At 39.7% G+C, this 17,579-nt stretch overlaps 1 protein-coding gene across 1 annotated transcript in view; it reads right to left on the reverse strand.

The window, feature by feature from the left end:
* Positions 1-1,529: 1,529 nt before the first annotated feature.
* Positions 1,530-17,579, reverse strand: part of rapgef5a (Rap guanine nucleotide exchange factor (GEF) 5a) — a 38,446-nt gene continuing 22,396 nt past the window's right edge. The window contains exons 10-26 of the mRNA XM_026300516.1: positions 14,795-14,940; positions 13,702-13,802; positions 11,039-11,117; positions 10,677-10,821; positions 9,016-9,107; positions 8,827-8,857; positions 8,319-8,397; positions 7,885-8,034; positions 7,362-7,459; positions 6,480-6,602; positions 5,842-6,020; positions 5,663-5,753; positions 5,525-5,575; positions 5,305-5,392; positions 5,111-5,175; positions 4,279-4,333; positions 1,530-3,948 (exon numbers count right to left, since the gene is read on the reverse strand). Coding sequence (XP_026156301.1) covers positions 3,830-3,948; positions 4,279-4,333; positions 5,111-5,175; positions 5,305-5,392; positions 5,525-5,575; positions 5,663-5,753; positions 5,842-6,020; positions 6,480-6,602; positions 7,362-7,459; positions 7,885-8,034; positions 8,319-8,397; positions 8,827-8,857; positions 9,016-9,107; positions 10,677-10,821; positions 11,039-11,117; positions 13,702-13,802; positions 14,795-14,940 — 1,692 coding nt within the window. The 3' untranslated portion in view covers positions 1,530-3,829. The remainder of the gene's footprint in view (positions 3,949-4,278; positions 4,334-5,110; positions 5,176-5,304; positions 5,393-5,524; positions 5,576-5,662; positions 5,754-5,841; positions 6,021-6,479; positions 6,603-7,361; positions 7,460-7,884; positions 8,035-8,318; positions 8,398-8,826; positions 8,858-9,015; positions 9,108-10,676; positions 10,822-11,038; positions 11,118-13,701; positions 13,803-14,794; positions 14,941-17,579) is intronic.

A 17,579-nucleotide genomic window follows, 5' to 3' on the forward strand; every position in this document is an offset into this window, starting at 1 on the left:
TTAGTTTGGCACCAAAGTAGTTACTGGAAAACCCTAACCTTAAGTCTTGATGCCACAGCAGTACAGTTAAAGGATTTTCATGGATCCATTCAAACTATTTACCATTGCCAGCAAATCTTATTTAGATCTGTCAACGTGCCTTCAATTGACAACCACAACTCCAAAACCAACGCGTATATTCTCTGCTGATAATTTATTTTTAAAACACAAAAGGTGTATTAGACAGTAGCAAAACAGAAAACAATAAAAAACAAACCAGCTCACCTGGAGATGTCACATAAAACCTATAATTTATTTATTTTCAGTAAAAGTTTGACATAATAAAACACAGCTTTAGAAAAGACGTGTGGTTTCAGCTGTCCAAAGGTTGAAGGGACACGAGGGGAGACGTATTGCTTTGTGGTTGACTTTTCATTTATAACAGATAAATAATAACATACCAAACATAAGCATACAGTATATTTACACATCAACAATATTACAATAGTATAAAGCCTTCACTGTGTCTGCTCTTGCACTGTGAACTTGGTGTCATTTTTTTTTAATCATGCAAAAATAAAATTAAATAAAAACTTTACACAGTCATGATAATACACTAAAAACACCCTCCTGATGATTTCCCTCTGCTTTATAGCATTTGGCACCAGAAGAATGAAATGAGCATGGTCATGCTGACTTGCTCCTTTGCTGCCCTTCGAGTGGCCACAAAACTTTCGTACTTCTACATTCCAGATTTGCAGCCTCATACCACAAAAACCTTTTTTTTTCTTAAGTGTGCACTTCCACATTGTTGAATCTCTGAACATGGCACATAAACTGAAACATTTTGTCACCTCAGAAATACACAAATAAACAATATATTACAATAAATAACTAAAATAACAATGACTCCTCTTTGGACATCATGAGCAGAGGTGTGTATCTTTGTATGTGTGCATCATGTACAGGTTAATCGTGAAAATGACTACCACAAGGCCTTTCTATGATACTGAATATGAACAGACCATGGCTCTGATTTATCACATCTAGCAGTGGGAATCACTGACTTGATAAAAGAAAATATTTTTAAAATGAGACTATGTAACCTTGAAGAAATATGTTCCTCTTAGAAATTAATTAACAGTTTTTCTCAGTTTAATTCACTCAGGAATTTTGTTGTTCCAGTTTTACTTGTCTGATGATGGTTAAAGTAGGGAAACATAGCTCTACATTGAACTGCCAGATTTATTGGCCTGAGCTTAAATTTTAGGCTGAATGTTAAAAAGCAAAATGTGAGTTTAACATTTAGTATTATCCCATGAAAGTCTGCAGAAGCTAGAGTGGCTGCAGTTCAGCAAAAGTTACTCAGTTTGGCTTTAAAGGGGAATTGCACTCTCAGTTTTATTCTCATAATCTTAAGTCTTTTATGGAATATTTGTGGATATAAATAATTCCTGGAAAGGAACTAGCTTTGCGTGTAATATCAGACAACACCTTCCTCGACATTAAATAGACTTCTCTAGTATGTGCTTAGGTTTTTTACATCCACATAACATTAAATACTTATAAATAACTGTGCCCACTAAACATTCAGTGTCAGAGCATCTGCAGAAGTCTGCTATTCAAAAGCTTTGTAGTGCACAGACAATTACTAAGCTGCTCATGACAGGAAAAATATGCGGAAAGTGAGTCGTCACCTTTGAATTTCTTCCTGTAATTAACCAAAAAATGCCTTTCTTATATTCTGGTTTTCCTTTGTGCTGTTGAATCACTTTGATTTGCAAGAATAAGTGTCTGTCTGCTGTGAAAGACCTGCGTTGAAAATATGACGAACACTTGAGGTGACATTTCTACTGTATTGCACTTTAGCCCCCCATGCTTTATGAATATTTAAACAATGCTAGACATGCATCGCTACATAACATTTAGGAATCTCACCTTTGGATGGTTCCTCCTACTCAGCAGAAATGTACCCCTGAAGTCACAGCATGAGCACGTTCAGGGCAAGGACACAATGATACAATACAAAAACAATAATAAAGTGTGAAAACACAAAGACTGCTCTTGGTTTTAAAGAATGTGTTTCTTGTTTTACTTTGTATGTGTCATCGTCACTAATATATACTGTTTGAATGATTCCCTTCATCCCATGCTGCATTTCTTTTCTACAGAGAGAGACAGGGTCATTTTCTCAGTGAACTAATGGATGCTTTTCATGTCATCAATATTGTCAAAATATGAGAACTGACTAAATCCAGAAAGGATCAGTTTCCCATCCAAAACATAGATTGAGTGTTGGGAGCATAAGAACCATAGTTAAAGTGACAAATAATTAGTAGATGCACTAAAGCTGTAAAAATCCAAGCAGACAGTCTTACTATAACGGAGGACGTCTGTGCCCTTGTGCTTCCACTATTCTGTCCACACATTGAGTTGGTTTTTACAGATAGTTTACACAGGACCACTTCTGAATGAAGTGATCTTTTCAGTCAGTAAGAATGAACCATCAGTGTCACAAACTCATAAAACACACATCTGTGGAACAAAGCTATTTCTTAAAAGTTCTGTGGTGCAGTGCTTAAACTTAAATCTTTTTTGGGCCTTTGTTTCCATAGCAACATGGGGTAACTGTAGTAACGCAGTCGTCATAATGTCATGATAATAATGTCGTCTCTTTGAGGAGGAGTCACATCTGTTTTACATGACCAAGGACCAGATGCCATTCTAGGGCTCATTTGAGGAAATCCAATTCTGACACTGATGATTCCTAAACAAACCACAAGTTCTACAGTACACATATGCTGCAGGACTCAATGTGACATTTGGCACTAAAAACTGTATAGGTCCATAATATATACAGTACAAATTAACCATTATCTATTGACACAAAAACATCATAGAGAAGAGTGCATGAGCAGTGTTTGGCTAAAAGTCAACCAGGACTTTTAAAATGGAAAGGAGCGCTAATAACTGGTCACTATTCGTCAACAGTTTCTGACCTCTGGCATGTTTAGGAGAGCTTTCGCGTTTCAAACATCACAGTCATTCACTGCTTCCTTCACATGTCAGGAAGAGAATAGGTGTAAAGGTGTGGCTGCTGCTTATGTTACACAATATGCTACTGTACAACACAATAAACTAAAACAAAGCTCCACTTTACACACCTAAATAAATCAAGCATGTATCCTGGGTGCACATGCATCATGAGGCAGAAATGTGATATGCAGCTGAAATAATGTGACACCATAGATGGCGGCAGATTTTGGCTATCAGCTCAGAGACACATCTAACTCTTTTTACTGGCGGTTATGTGTTTGTTGCTGAAATGATGAAGAGGCTGTCGAGTCCTAGTTGACCTCCAGGGGGGAGTGATGAGGCTCATTTTAAAAGGAATATTCCACTGGCTGAGTAGGCGCATAAATAACAAAAAGGTCATCACAAGAACAAAAACAAAAGCATATTCTGTCCATCACATACTATACAAACTAATTACAGCCTCCGCTATCCTCTGTCTATATTGTCAACATATTGTCTTGCTGTGCAGAATGTATTCCTGTCGACAGGCTGTAGGGCAAACAACGCACATCTTCAGTGTTATAAAGTCTTTGGAGAACAGGCAAATCGCAGCTCTGTCTCCTCATGGGTTTTGTCAGAATACAGGACACCTTATCGTCCACTTGGCAGTTGGCAACACTGCTGGTAGTGTGGTTTTGTTGTGGTAAATGTGTGAGTGTGTGACATTTTGCCGTACAAAGCGTCCTCCATGTCACTGAGTACTAGCATTTCCACGACGCTGTGTCCGGTGCTTGTGTGAGAGTCCATGAGTGTACCTGTGTGCGTGTATGTGTGTTTAAGCGCGTGGCTCCAGTTTGTGTGACAGTTCGAAAAGCGTCTGCTGATTGTCGATGATGTGCAGGTAGTGGACGCTCGCCCTCACCTCTGCACTGTCGGCCCCGATTACCTCGTTGCCTGTGAAACACAAAACACACGCATTAGTCACATCAGAAGGGTTTTCTTCTGGACTCAAGAACACACACGTTAATGCTTATCTGGTAAAAACACAAGCTGTGTGTTACGGCCCCTGAGGTGTGTTTTAAAAAGAAAATAAAAGTCTGGAAATGGTTGCTTAGAAACTGTAGGAGAAAACTGACTCAGCACAGTAAGTCAACAGATGGCGATAGAGTGGTCACAATGATTGGATCAAGGGAGATAAGAACCCTAAAGAGCTCCTGTAACTAAAAGCCATTTTAGTTTAGGATCATTTGCACCAATGGAATTCACTCAAACAAGAAGCCTCACCTGGTTGGTCGCTTTGGCAGTGGCGGATCATTCTCACTGTGTCTGCGATCATATGCTGTTGGTTTAGAAGAAGCAGACAAATAAGTTCAAAAGTGCAACAGGTGCATAAGGGATTACTTTTACTTGTTGTTCACTGATCCCTGTTTAAATAGAGGTTTTACTCAATCACTATCCCTTAATCTGCAGCAGAACACCAGCTCTCCCCTCCATTAGTGGTCGCTGCCTCATGGAGCACGTTTCTGCTCTCAGACCTGACAAATGTACAAATTTCTACTAATGTGAATTGAGACTTTTTAATACCAGAGCTGATGAATGAGACTAGTGAAAGCCCCAAACTGCCTCCGACGGTAAAAGCATCACTGTGTATGAAAGCTAACTGTGATCATTGTCTGTGTACGTGTGTGTGGGTGAATACATTTATATTCCATTTATCATTTATTTGATGAATCTCCTGTTGGTGCATCTCATCTATGTAGTTGACAGTTTGAACAGTCACCCTACTCATAAATATGTGCCGTTTGGTGTGGGATACCACTACTGGCTTTCTGGGAAGCTTGACGAGCTTCATAATATCAACTATAAAAATGTTAACTCTTCTCACATTAGCAAAAACTATTCATTATTTGATTATAGTGCAGAAAATAGTACACATAGCACAACACATGAACACTATAGACTTTTAGATACATGACATAACCAGAAGAGATTTTCATATCATCAATACCACGTCTTCATCATACTAGATTTAAAAACAAGAGGAGCAGAAAGGTAAAAATCCCAAACAGTCACATTTAAACAGATTATGTTACATTACAGAACTGACTCCACTTACCAGCTTCTCAAAGTTGACCAGGTTGTCATGGAAGGTCTTATTTCCCTCATGGATAAAGGTGATGTCTAAGAGCAAAGGGCAGGCATATTAAAGTTTCTTTTACCAAAAACAATAAAGCCCTGGTGTGTGTGTGTGTGTGTGTGTGTGTGTGTGTGTGTGTGTGTGTGTGTGTGTAGAGGGGTTAGAGAGGATACCTTTCAGCAAAAGAGGCATGAAAGGGATCTTGGGAGGTTTCATTCTCTTGAAGGCTTCTCTATAGGCTTTATGGTTCAGAGATGGATCCTGGAGAAAGACAGATCAAAAGAGAAAACAAAGTCAAAGAAACTGGATTTGAAAAGGACGAGAGATTTCAAGATATGATTATCAACTCAAAAGAGCTGCACTCAGTTTGTATCACTGTCTCCACTGTCTCACCGTTATGAGCTCCAACTCTGAGAAAAGCTTCTTGAATTTCCCAGGACATTTCTGAAGGAAAGATGTTTATTTGGAATTAGACTTAAAATACAGTGTATGTGTATAAATACAACAAAGCCCATATAGGGGCACACTTACATCCCAGGTTTGGTTTAGTCTGCTGACAGCTGCTGTGTTGAGACCCATGATGATGGCAAATGCAGAGTTTAAATTTCTTTGGGCTTTACAACTGCAAACATACAAATATTTGTTTGAAAGTTACCAAAAGAAACAAAGAAGTACACTTTTATTGTGTAAAAGTGTGTGCGTGTTCTTACTGAGCAGCAATCTTGATGAACTTCTTGAGCAGCTGCACTCGCTTGTTAAGGGACACACACATGAGCACCTCAGACATGACCCACTGTTGGACCTCGTTACAGCGCTGCAGCAAGACTGAGAGCGCCGCCGTGTGGCCGGTGCCAGGAGCGCGGCTGAGGGTGTAGTACACCAACTCCTGCTGCATGTGGAAGGAGGAATGAGTATAAGTGAAAGACATTAAGGATTCGTGGCTATGCATGAACTCTCTCATTTTAATTAAAAGTGTGCATGATGACATTTTACTATTTCTAGCTTTGACCAACTAAAAGTTCCAAATCATATCAATCCATATCAAATCAGTTCTCTAATATACAAAACAGAGAAAAGCAGCAAATCTTCTCATATACGAAGGAGAATTAAGCACAAAACAACGCCTAGTTGCTCTAAAAATAAAATCCTCATAACTGTAAGATGTCTCTGCCTCTGTCTTTATCTCTGCTCTGCTTCATAAATTTCATAACAAATACTCGGTTCTTAGTGACAACCACTTTGCTGCAACAACACTTTCTGTGCTCATTATCCAACATTTGCATCTTCAGTGCTTATATATATATATATATATATATATATATGTGCATGTGCGTCAGTGAGTGTATACCTCGTGGATGGATTTGAAAAGGGTCCAGTCCAGGTGTGTCAGAGCAGCTGCAACATCCCATGTGTTGATGCCCAAGAGTCGCACTGGCCTCCTGCTTAGCTCAGCACTGTCTGTTAAAGGAGGCTGTACAGGAAAGCACATTAAAAAGTTAGGTTAGTGCACCGAAATACAATGTATATACAAAAATACAGTATATAAATTACATACACACACATGGAGATTCGACCTAAGTGCCTTTTGCCAAAGTACAAGCAGGACTGCATGCGGAGGGGGGAGCAGTGATTCTTACAACACAACTGTCCTGACCAACGCTGGTGACAGGTCACCATATTAACTACAATTAAGCCTGACAACTGACATGAACTCAGCAGGCAATAATCTGAACAAAACATGCCTGCCACTCTCCTGACTGGACAGAAAAGGTTTTATAGTGGTCTACTGCAGAGAATCTACAGGTTTGTGCATGACAGGCTCACTTTGCCCTGATTGAGCACTTTCCAATCCTGCTGTCATAGCTGGGCCATAAAATAATTGTGGCCGACACCTTTTCTCTCCTACTGAGTCAAAGTTAACAACAATTACCTGGTCTAAGTCGCTCTGACATGCGTACAATGAATGACTCATCATACCAGTGAGACAACATGTCGGCTGGGAAATTAGAATATTCATTTTAATGCATGAGTTATCCAGAAAATGACACAGTTGGTGACCAAAAAAATATCCCAGGCCAGAAATGTCCAAATAATTAGAACTTTGAAAGGTTATGATTAGCTTTACACATGCAAGCTGTATCTTTAGCCTCCATCAGTGCATATGAAACACATGGAAAGGCTGAATGTTACAGAATGACAGAAGCACAAACACAGCAGTGTATTTACATACCAAGATCTCAGTCAGATCCCTACGACAGGCAACGAGCTTCCCCTGTGGAGTCAGAGACTCTGAATACACACAGTCACTGGGCTGTAACACCCTCCGCTCTGCAAAGACAAATATATACAGAAAAGGAGAGAGAGTTGATAATGATAATTTAGGTTCAAGAGACAGTGATTTGCAACTAGGGGTATTTGGTACGCCCCCGCACAGTGTACTTTTGCCTTTCCCAAGGATTAAGGTGCAGCTCAACTAATTTAAAAAAAAAAAAAAAAAAAAACTTCTAAGATTTGAGACAAAAAAATCTGCATATTGAGAAGGCTGTGACATCTGAACACGGAGTCTACAGTCTGCTAAAATGAAGGGCTAAATTAATGAAATAGTAATGTGCCAAACTGACTCGACCAAATCAACCAAAACTTATATGGAATATACTGTACTAATATTGACTTCTATGTAAGTCATTGTGCTAAAAAAAAAAAAGAATAGAAACCACATTCTCATGAGGGAGAGCATCTAATTCTTGCACTACCTCCAGTGTGTGAGACCACAGCAAGCACCATGTCTTCTTCTGCTCTGTCCATCTTCAGACCCACAATCCTTAGCAGCTCATGGGCTTCTAGTGACGGTTGTGTGTGGACGCTCAGGTAGGAGTCAGCACTCACGTACACACAACAAATAACTGAAATATACATGAAAAATGCTCACAGTAATCTAAAATGCTACAAAATCACAATGAATCAAAAGCAGAAACAAGTATTTACAGAGAGACCTGAGTTAATTTTTGTCAAGTACTAAAGCAGACAAAGATAAAAACAACTCAGCAGGCTGGGTTTAATCAATTTGCATGTGGACACTGAAATTACAAGTCAAAGACTGTCATTATGCGTAATTATGTACAATTCTGTCACAAGCATGTTTTGTGTTATGCATATTTGTGTACATGTGTTTGTGTCTGTTACTCACCCTCTCTTGTCTCAGTCTGTGGACTTCGGACTTGCAAACAGTTTTCCTTCAAACTCAGCTGCTGATACACTTGTTTACTCTGACAGTGAGCAGAAAAAATATGAAAGTGCATATTACTTTATTAAAACATCTCTCAATATGGGGATGCACTAACAGCATTTGTATCACTGCCTACACAGCCCACTTTTAGAATTGCCTTAATTTCTTTATGTTACAATGTAAAGCACCTTTATGGTGTAGGATCGACTCTACATATTTTACTTTTGTCTAATTTCATAGTAAACTACGGGCACAAATGACTAATTTAAGTACTGCAATCAGTACTCAACCATGGCTCAACCATGGCTGTCACAATCAGGAACATTGTACTGACTGGTTTTTAAAAATATCTGACCAACATGATATTGTAGTTTTACCATTTATTTTACAGTTACAACATTGGATTTGATGCATTATTAGTTAAATGTAGCTTCTGCTGTAAGTGGGTGTAATAAATATTCTGGCTTACCTTTTGGTTTGGAGGGCAGTCATCCACAGTACTATGAGACAGAAACAAGCAGAACAGTAAGGGGGCTGCATTTGGGCATGGAAACAAACAGACCAAAAACACCTCCGGTAATAGGCTGTCATATTTAATACAGAAAACAGTATCATATTTAATACAGAGAAGTACTGGTGCAGAGACAAACCCACTTACTGTCTGCGACGCAGAATTTTCTGAAACTCCTTAAGGTCTTTCTCCAGTGTGGGAAACTCATACAGATCTTCTAAAACACACCTGTACAGGGTCTGACACAGAGAGAGATGAAAAGTTTGTTTTGTTCATCAGAAAGGGTGCAGGAATGTCTCAGTCATTGGTTGTTTTCAGACTTTGGCTTTACTATCCACCAGAAATCTTCTAACCATCATTCTAGACTGGCTTTGTATAGAAACAGATGTCCGACTAGCTGCCTGGTAAAACACGCTACAGGATCCAAAGATATTTATTGCTAAAACAGAGCATGCTAATTCTTTAAAGGGTTAGCTCACTGAGGCAAAAATGGGCTTAAGATAGGCCAGTCTAAGGGTATCAAAATATTACTGTTACATCATTACAATATTAATGGTGGGCTTCCATAGGAATACTAACCAAAGTTCTTTTACGATTCAAAAATGAAGGCAAATTTTATTTTTTTTGGAGTATTTTGTGTGGAGGAACCCTTTAACCATTACAGTCCTTGTGGTCAATAAGGCCAATAAGGTTTCATTTCAGACACTGGTAATAAATGTAGCCTTGCACAAAACAAGAAGGAAAAAGATGCAAAAATAAGGTATGACATACATCTGTGGACCATCGGCTATAAATTATGCCAAACATAGATACTTGAAAAACAACTAATTTTGTATCTTGTACTTAAATACGTGACTAGAATTGTGGCAGAGCATTTGTAAGTGGGATGAAAGCTCAGGAGACAGTAACAACTTGCAAGGATCCCCCCACACACACCTGCTTATCGCTGTCATTGACCCACCAAAGACTCTCATCCCAATTCCCATCGCATTCCTCTGTTACTAGGCAACTATCACCTGGGTTACGAACTCTATATGAGATTATACCCACGCCAACCCTCGCACTTTGGTTTCCGTGGCAACCCTGCATTGAGCAATGGAGCCGCCGTGTTATGCAGGGACAAGCGATGGGGGAGTGTGTGGATATGCACACGTCTGTGTTGTGTTGTGTTTGTGTGATGGTTATCACAGGCACTGAAATCCAATTCAGTCAAATATCGTCACTCTCTAAATAATGGCCTAAGTCATGACATGGCCTATATAGTTTTTCAAAAAACTGAAAAAACTTTATCAGATATACAGTATATTATATTTATTAATCATTTCACACAAAAAGATTATGACAACTACTGACATGCAAATAATGCTGTCATTCAGTTATGTAACATAAGAGGATTAGATGGCTTAAGCCAATTTATGAACCTGCCTTTGCAACTTACTCAATTTTAAATCTCACTTTGGCCAAATTACTTCTGGAATAAATGACTTTGGTAAAACAGTGCACTTCTTTTTGCAGTGTGTATTTGATCGTATGTATATATTGGGATGAAGGCTTAACGTTTTACTTAATTCATATGTTGTCATCTAATACAAAAAACATAAAACCACAAATTATGATTATAGCCCTGTATATTTTCTTCTTTATTATTTCAGAGCATTGCTTCTCTGTCAAAGGAACAACATAAAAACATCAACAAGGTTCCTTTGTGGGGAAAAGCTGAAACATAGTTCAGTTTAGTAGAATAGAGACGCAGTGAGATCAAATAATATTAAAATCAGATATGGTCGCCAAGGTGAATAGAGGTGTACCTTCATGAAGCTCCTGACATGCTCCTCTTCTTTCAGGAAGTCCTTATAAAGCCTGCTCCAGTGGGACACCAGCTGCAGTACCTTGCGCTTCCTGAAGAGGGCATCTTTGCCCTCCTCCTGGCCCCTGCAGCGAGTACTGCTATAGGTGAGTGAGGTCAAGGAGACAACTAAGGAGAGTGTGTAGGATTAAACGTGTATGTTTTTTTTTTTTTTTATGGTTGTGTGGACAATTCCATCCAACCATTGTGAGGATATTGTGATGACTCACACCATCAAAAGTGTGTGTGTGTGTGTGTGAGAGAGAGAGAGAGAGAGATTGTGTGTGTATTGTGTGCATGTGTAGGTTTGCCACTGAAGGATATTGTCCCAGAAGAGCCTGACAGAGGTCATGGGTGGACATGAACACCAGGTAGGTTAACAGAAAATCATCCAGCAGCATTTCTGAAACACAGCAAACACATTTCCTCTGTCTACATTGTGATCTAATGAATGTTACCCTCTTTATGTCAGTCACACTACAAAGCATTACACAATTTAACCTCTTAACTTCAACCTTAAAGGTCAGCCTCAACTTCCCATTTCCCCTTTTAATTGACATTAAGTAGCTTTAAAGCTGCAATAATCAATAATTTTACATTAAAAAGGACCAAATGACTCAGTCTTAACAACTTCAACACTAAAGAAATTCATCAGAGCAGCTAAGCTATTGTGCAAATGAGATAGAGTATGGGTGCAAGTCTCAGCAGGTGGTGAATGGGTAAAAACCAAATAAAAACAGACCTTGTGGGTGATTGATAATGAGCCATTGCTGGTAGTGTGAGAGAGCTGTGGTGTGTGATTGTGTGTATGGTGTCAAATATGTGACCCAAATATGGCTCCGTTGGGCAAAGAGCACGAGAAATTAATTATAGAAGACTAAGCAGAGGCCACTGCATTAATATTTGAAGAAGTGTCTTCTCTTTAGAAATAAAAACATTACTTTTCTTGGGAAATATATTTAGGCAGGTGTGACTGAGCATATCACTTTTTAAAACCCTGCTGACATTATCTTTTCATTTTCTGTTTTCTGAGCCCTTCTCTCTTCAGTCTGGATACAAAGCTCCTACTTAACCAGCTACAGTATGAGTCTTCTCCCTGCTTCTCATTTCCCTCTCTCCATCCCAAACTATCCTCATCTGGCTCCCCTCCCCTACACCCCCGGTTTTCATTTTCTCCTTCTCTCTGGTTACATTTCCCCCCTCTACCACTCTCCTCCTACGCTTGCCCTCTCTCAGCTCTCTGTGATGATAAATATCCATTTTCATCTTCAACATATGCCCTCTGTATTTGCCCGTTGGCACGCACAACGTCAAACACATGCGCTCATAGACACAGCGATAAACACACATCTAACTGCACACAGCCCCCTGATGAATAACTTATTCCGTTCTGACCTTGGGGAGTTTATCTCTTGTGAGAGAGAAAAGAAAAAGACAGAAAATGTGTGTGCATGCTGAACTAATCGCAGTAATCTGCTGCAGTGTTTTTTTGTTGTGGCTGGTAATCACTCTTTCTCTGTGGAAGCGTGTTCGAGCCTGTTCCACATGCTGCACAGTTAAGCCTGCTAAAACAGCACACTGATGCTCGGCACCACCCCGGAGGGCCTACAAGCGCACCCTCATGCTTATTCAGTGCACATAGGCTGGAAGATAGATACACAAACACAGATACGGAGACAAAGACAGCCAAACATGCACATATACTCTTGATCTGCATCTATGGTTCTGCCTCTCCCATCACTTGCTTCACAAATAACAAAAAAAAAAAAAAAAAAACACTCAAGCTTTAAGAATAGTGTCTTTTTCCTTTTCAGTGAATAAATATCGGGCGGCCTTCCTTCACAAAGGCTATCTCAGTTCTCTCCCTTTCTCTCTCCTATGTTCATCTCGCCCTCTTTCTTCATTTGCTTCCTGCAATTTCAGTGAGATGGCTCCCTGTAGACTGCTGGGAACTGGTGGTGCTGAGGAGCTGATGCATAAAGACGCCTTGTGTTAAAATAGCGTGAACAGGCGGGAGCAGCGTTTTATAAAATACAGGTTCAGACCCAGATGTCCCTGAGTGAATGAAGTATTATTTTATTGGAACTTTTCTCCATAGTGCTCAAGTTAATTTGTAGAAAACACATTTAGATCCATTAGCTATGACAAGAAATGATTTTCTGTTTTTACTAAAATGCATTTTACTTTTCATCTTTGCAGGAACGATTAGAACATTTCATGTAAAATAAAAAGGACAGATACTGTAGTCCACATTACAACCTAATCACCTCAAATCCAAAGAATGAATTAATTCACAAGTCAAGTAAGAGAAAATAATGGAGACATGTCAACTGGTAATTTTTTTCTATCATTTTATAGACATCAAATAAAAAAAACATTTCCCAAGGTAAAACAGTAGAGTAGCACTATAACTGCGGCACTACCACAAAATCCAGTGGCTACAAACTAGACTTGAGGATTGTAAAAATGAGACATGACAGTTAACAGCCCCCTGAAATTGTCTGCAGCAGAAGTGCCTACAGCACCACTAGGGAATTATTCCACAAATGCAAAGCATTTAACCTCTTGAATGTTCCTCATATTTACAGGCAATAACATGGCTAAATGAACGCACACGTGTACGTGGTTGTGGTATGAGGGCCGACTCACTCATGAGGCAGAACAAAAACAAACCCAGGGTTTCTTAACCTCCTGTGTTTGAACCCGCGGGAGAAATTGAAAGCAAAAGGTCCAGGTCGGGCTGTGGTGTAACATGTTGTGCACCACAAACAATGAAATTCCTTGGAACAACTAGGAGGCAAAGTGCCTGGTGTTAAATATATCTGGTCAAAAAGCAGCGATAAACACCTCAGGTGCCTTTTTTACTATGGCAAACTGCCCGTCCACTTATTTTTGGTTACCTCTTCCTATCTATAGTTTTGTCTTTTTATGGACATACAGCCACATTATATGTGTAACACTAGCAAAAAGTGTGTCTCCAAACTTACCACTCTCCCTGCTCTCTGGTGCCCCTCTTTGGTCATCCAATCGCAGGTCACTTAGTAGGTGCTCCAAGATCTTGAGCGGCGTTCCTGACACCACCACATACCTGAAAGATGAAGAGTCACAACGGTCGTCCTCAGTAGAGCACGAGTACCATGATTGGCCACTTCCGTCCCTCCAGTGTTCCTCTCTCTCATATTCCTTACTCTCCTCCACATCATCCTCATCAATGTAGCGGAAAGAGGGAACATCAAATGTACAGATTCCTGAACTGCTAGCATTTTCATCATGATTGCTATTCTCCTCCTCATCATCATCATCGTCTTCATCAACTATATCCTCCTCTGCCTCTGCAAGTGTAGCTAGCTCGGTGGTCATCTTCATATCCGAGCACTTCTGGTGGATTAGTCCTCATCTGAGCTTTGTCTGTCCAGTAAGGGTGCTGTGCCGTCTGCCCCTGTCACCTAAGAGCTCCAGAGATTAAAACTCTCGCTCTGACAGCTCCTGTAATAGCACTCAAGAGGGAAGTCATTGCTACTGACGATGTTGAACATTGTATACACCCCCCTCCCATCCATATACACACACACACACACACACACACGCCCAGTTAACCTGCCTGTCACTGACACTCCCTACATTGTGCCTTAGGTCTGGGTACATGCTAACTCACTGACATACTAACACTACACAAAGAAATCAAGTTTAAGGAAATGCACTTGTACACACACGCACGCACATGTGCAGACACACACAGACAGACACACACACACACGCACAATGCTAATTGCATACAATGACTTGTAGAAGGAGGTAAACCAGTCTTGGTGCCATCTTTTTTTCTTTCAGCCAGAAACAAAAAAGCCATTCTTTTCTTCCTGCCCTGTCCCAGAACCTAAAGCATACATTATCTCAAACACACAAACACAGTGTTGACAGCTTTACTGATATTTTGCATGTATGTGCAAGAATGTGTGGTTGCAACCTGAGATCCCAAATTTAAAAAAAACTGAAAAACAGAGGGAGGAGTACTATGAGTATGTGTTTGTTGCTACTGTTGGTTTGGAGGGCTCTTATTATGTAGGAGGAGGGACTGACCTCTTGTCGCAATCCTCCTCTCTGGATCCGCCCCCTGACGATGTGGGTGAGGGCCGGTCTGATGGCGACGTCACTGATGATGTCACTCTCTGCAACACCAACACATCCCGTCCTCTCTCCTTCAGACAAACCCTCCCCACCACCTCCTTAGAGAGAGAAAGAGGATGAAAAAACCACATAGGGATAGCGATTTAAGGAAGTGGAATTTATGTGATAGATTTGTCTACATTACTTGTAATAATCACTCTCTCAAAGAGAACACATAATACACGTGTCCAGAAAAGTCTTACACATACACCAGGTCAATTATAGGCCTATTTTAGCTTCTTACAGTATATATTACCTTTCCCATTCCCCAAATGGGAAAGATATGTTTGAAGTAATTTACATTTTGTGTTCACCAGAGAGCATTGAGTTCATTTTACATGCTGTCATACTATTGCTAAACTGTTTTTGACCAAGTTTAAGGGATCATAATGAAACATGTTTTTATATAATGTGTTTAATTAGCTAATATATTAACAGATTTTCAACATCCTCAAATATCGATGAAACCAGCCTGAAAATATACTGCATCAGTTAGGCCATCGTGTCCGATATCCATCGATACATAAGCAAATGCAGAAACCACACACCAACAAATGCACATAGACAATTACATTTTCTAGTTTCAAAAGAAATGGAACTGCATGATAAATAATGGTGACAGGTAGGAATGTTGACTGATGCTTGTAATGATCTCCTGCTCCAAAAATTAACAGCAACTTGATCGGTGACTGGCTTACACACACACGTACACGCACATACACACACCTGCGGTTCCAGATGCACAAAGAAGCACAATAAGAAACAGCCTGAGGAGCAGAGAGAAAATGAGAGGAGAGAGGGAGATCAAAGGCAGATGACAGTAGCAGTAAGAGAGATAAAGAAGCAACTTCTCTCCTCCAGCTGCTCGCTACGGTCTCTGTCACAGCCAGAGGGATGGAGCAGCGATCACATCTGACAGAGAGCTGTTGAGGCAGAGCTGCCATTCTGTTGCACTGTTTCTTGTTAGAATACACAGTCACTGTACAATGCACTGTTGTTTAAATGCCAGGATTACATAACTTCACATTGGTGTTAACTTGTTTAACCTGTAACTTGAAAAAAGTCTTAAAGCTGGAAAAATAAGATAAGGCTCCTACAAAGTGCCGGGTCTAGATTTAGAAGAGTGCCAAGTCTAGTTCTAGTCTAGATTTTTACAACAGACATAATGCAGCTCTAACACAGGGCACTGTTAATGCGGTCACAGATACCTTGTTAGACACAAAAACAAGTCCATTAGAAAGGCAGACATGAACAAGCAAATAGACAATCACGATATCTTTGTGATCAACTGATGAAAGGAGCTGTCTGTTTCTGAGACACAGCAGGTGGGATCCGACTTAGATCAGACAAAAAAATACGCCGAAAGTGCTGTGAGCGAGCGTGTGCGTGTAAGAGGGGTTTGGACATGCCCCAATGACTCTGCTACTGGCATATGACACAGATGTTGAGTAGTTACCAGGTCATTCTCTTGCGTATAATGCTATATGTCTTGCATTTTTTTCATTTGACTACTGTAAACCCCAAAATATTTTTATTTGGTTTTTTTTTTTATTTACAGGTTTAGTGGATTAATTAGCCCTACTGCGTTTTACAAACTCTACTTCATCAAATCAAGCTACAGTTTGACATTAACCAATAACCATCCATGTCTACATTTAGGCTATGATAATGATGATATAACACTCACAGCAATGCAGAATATTTTTTTATTTATTTTGAAAGCCTATAATGAAACACTGAAGAGGTGTTCAGTTGGTTCATACTGTAGGTTAAAAATAAACAAAGCACTCGCCCAGCACTGTCAGACTGTGGTTTGATTCGTGTTAGCTAAGTCTCTGTCTTGGCTGAGCACAAAACTGGAGGTGTTCACACTTCACGGCACCACAATGTGTTCATGACTGTGCATCTTCCACATTGATGATATAACTTATATCTTACATTTTCAGTATTTCTGTAGCTTGTAATGTCATTTTAGACACTATTTAGCTATAATTAACAAAAAAAGGCTATTTTAACAGTAGATAACACTATAATCCAGCCATCCTTTGAGTAAGCCATGAACTTCCACTACAACTCGGGACTCCAGCAGGACCAATTTTCATGTTGCACTACCCATACACTGGGTATACGCATATACACTGAGCAGATCTCATTTATAAACATTTTTCACACCAATTCCAGATCTTCCAAGTGAACCCACTTTTGGATAATGTGTACTTTCAAATAATCACTGCCAGTTCATGATGTAACATGCTGAGATTACATGTACTCAAGGGTTAGCAACTCAAAGATGCATACAAAAGATAAATAAGACAGTGCCCACTGATGCAATTAAAGGAAGAAATCTGACACTACATTAATTACATTTTGGGTGGCACCTAAACCAAACCCAGCAGCCCAGATGTGATGTCATGATAACAAGTGTGGTAGCTAAGTGCTCTTTGTAGTCATTATCGAGACTATACTCTTTTATCACAAATGCCCTTTCATGATCTCCTTTCCTGTCTCTCTACACCATCAACTGTCTAATAAAGGAATATTGCCCAACAAATACAGTAAAAAAAAAAAAGAAAAAGAAACAGATTATGTAACAAAAACAAAGGGAAAGAAAATGTGAAACAGTAGCAAATTGTTGATTTTTCCGATAACGCACATACACTCTTTACACAGATGCCAAGAAAAACAACTCGGAGCCAAG

This window comes from Mastacembelus armatus, chromosome 11, assembly GCF_900324485.2.
Source record: "Mastacembelus armatus chromosome 11, fMasArm1.2, whole genome shotgun sequence".
Taxonomy (NCBI): domain Eukaryota; kingdom Metazoa; phylum Chordata; class Actinopteri; order Synbranchiformes; family Mastacembelidae; genus Mastacembelus; species Mastacembelus armatus.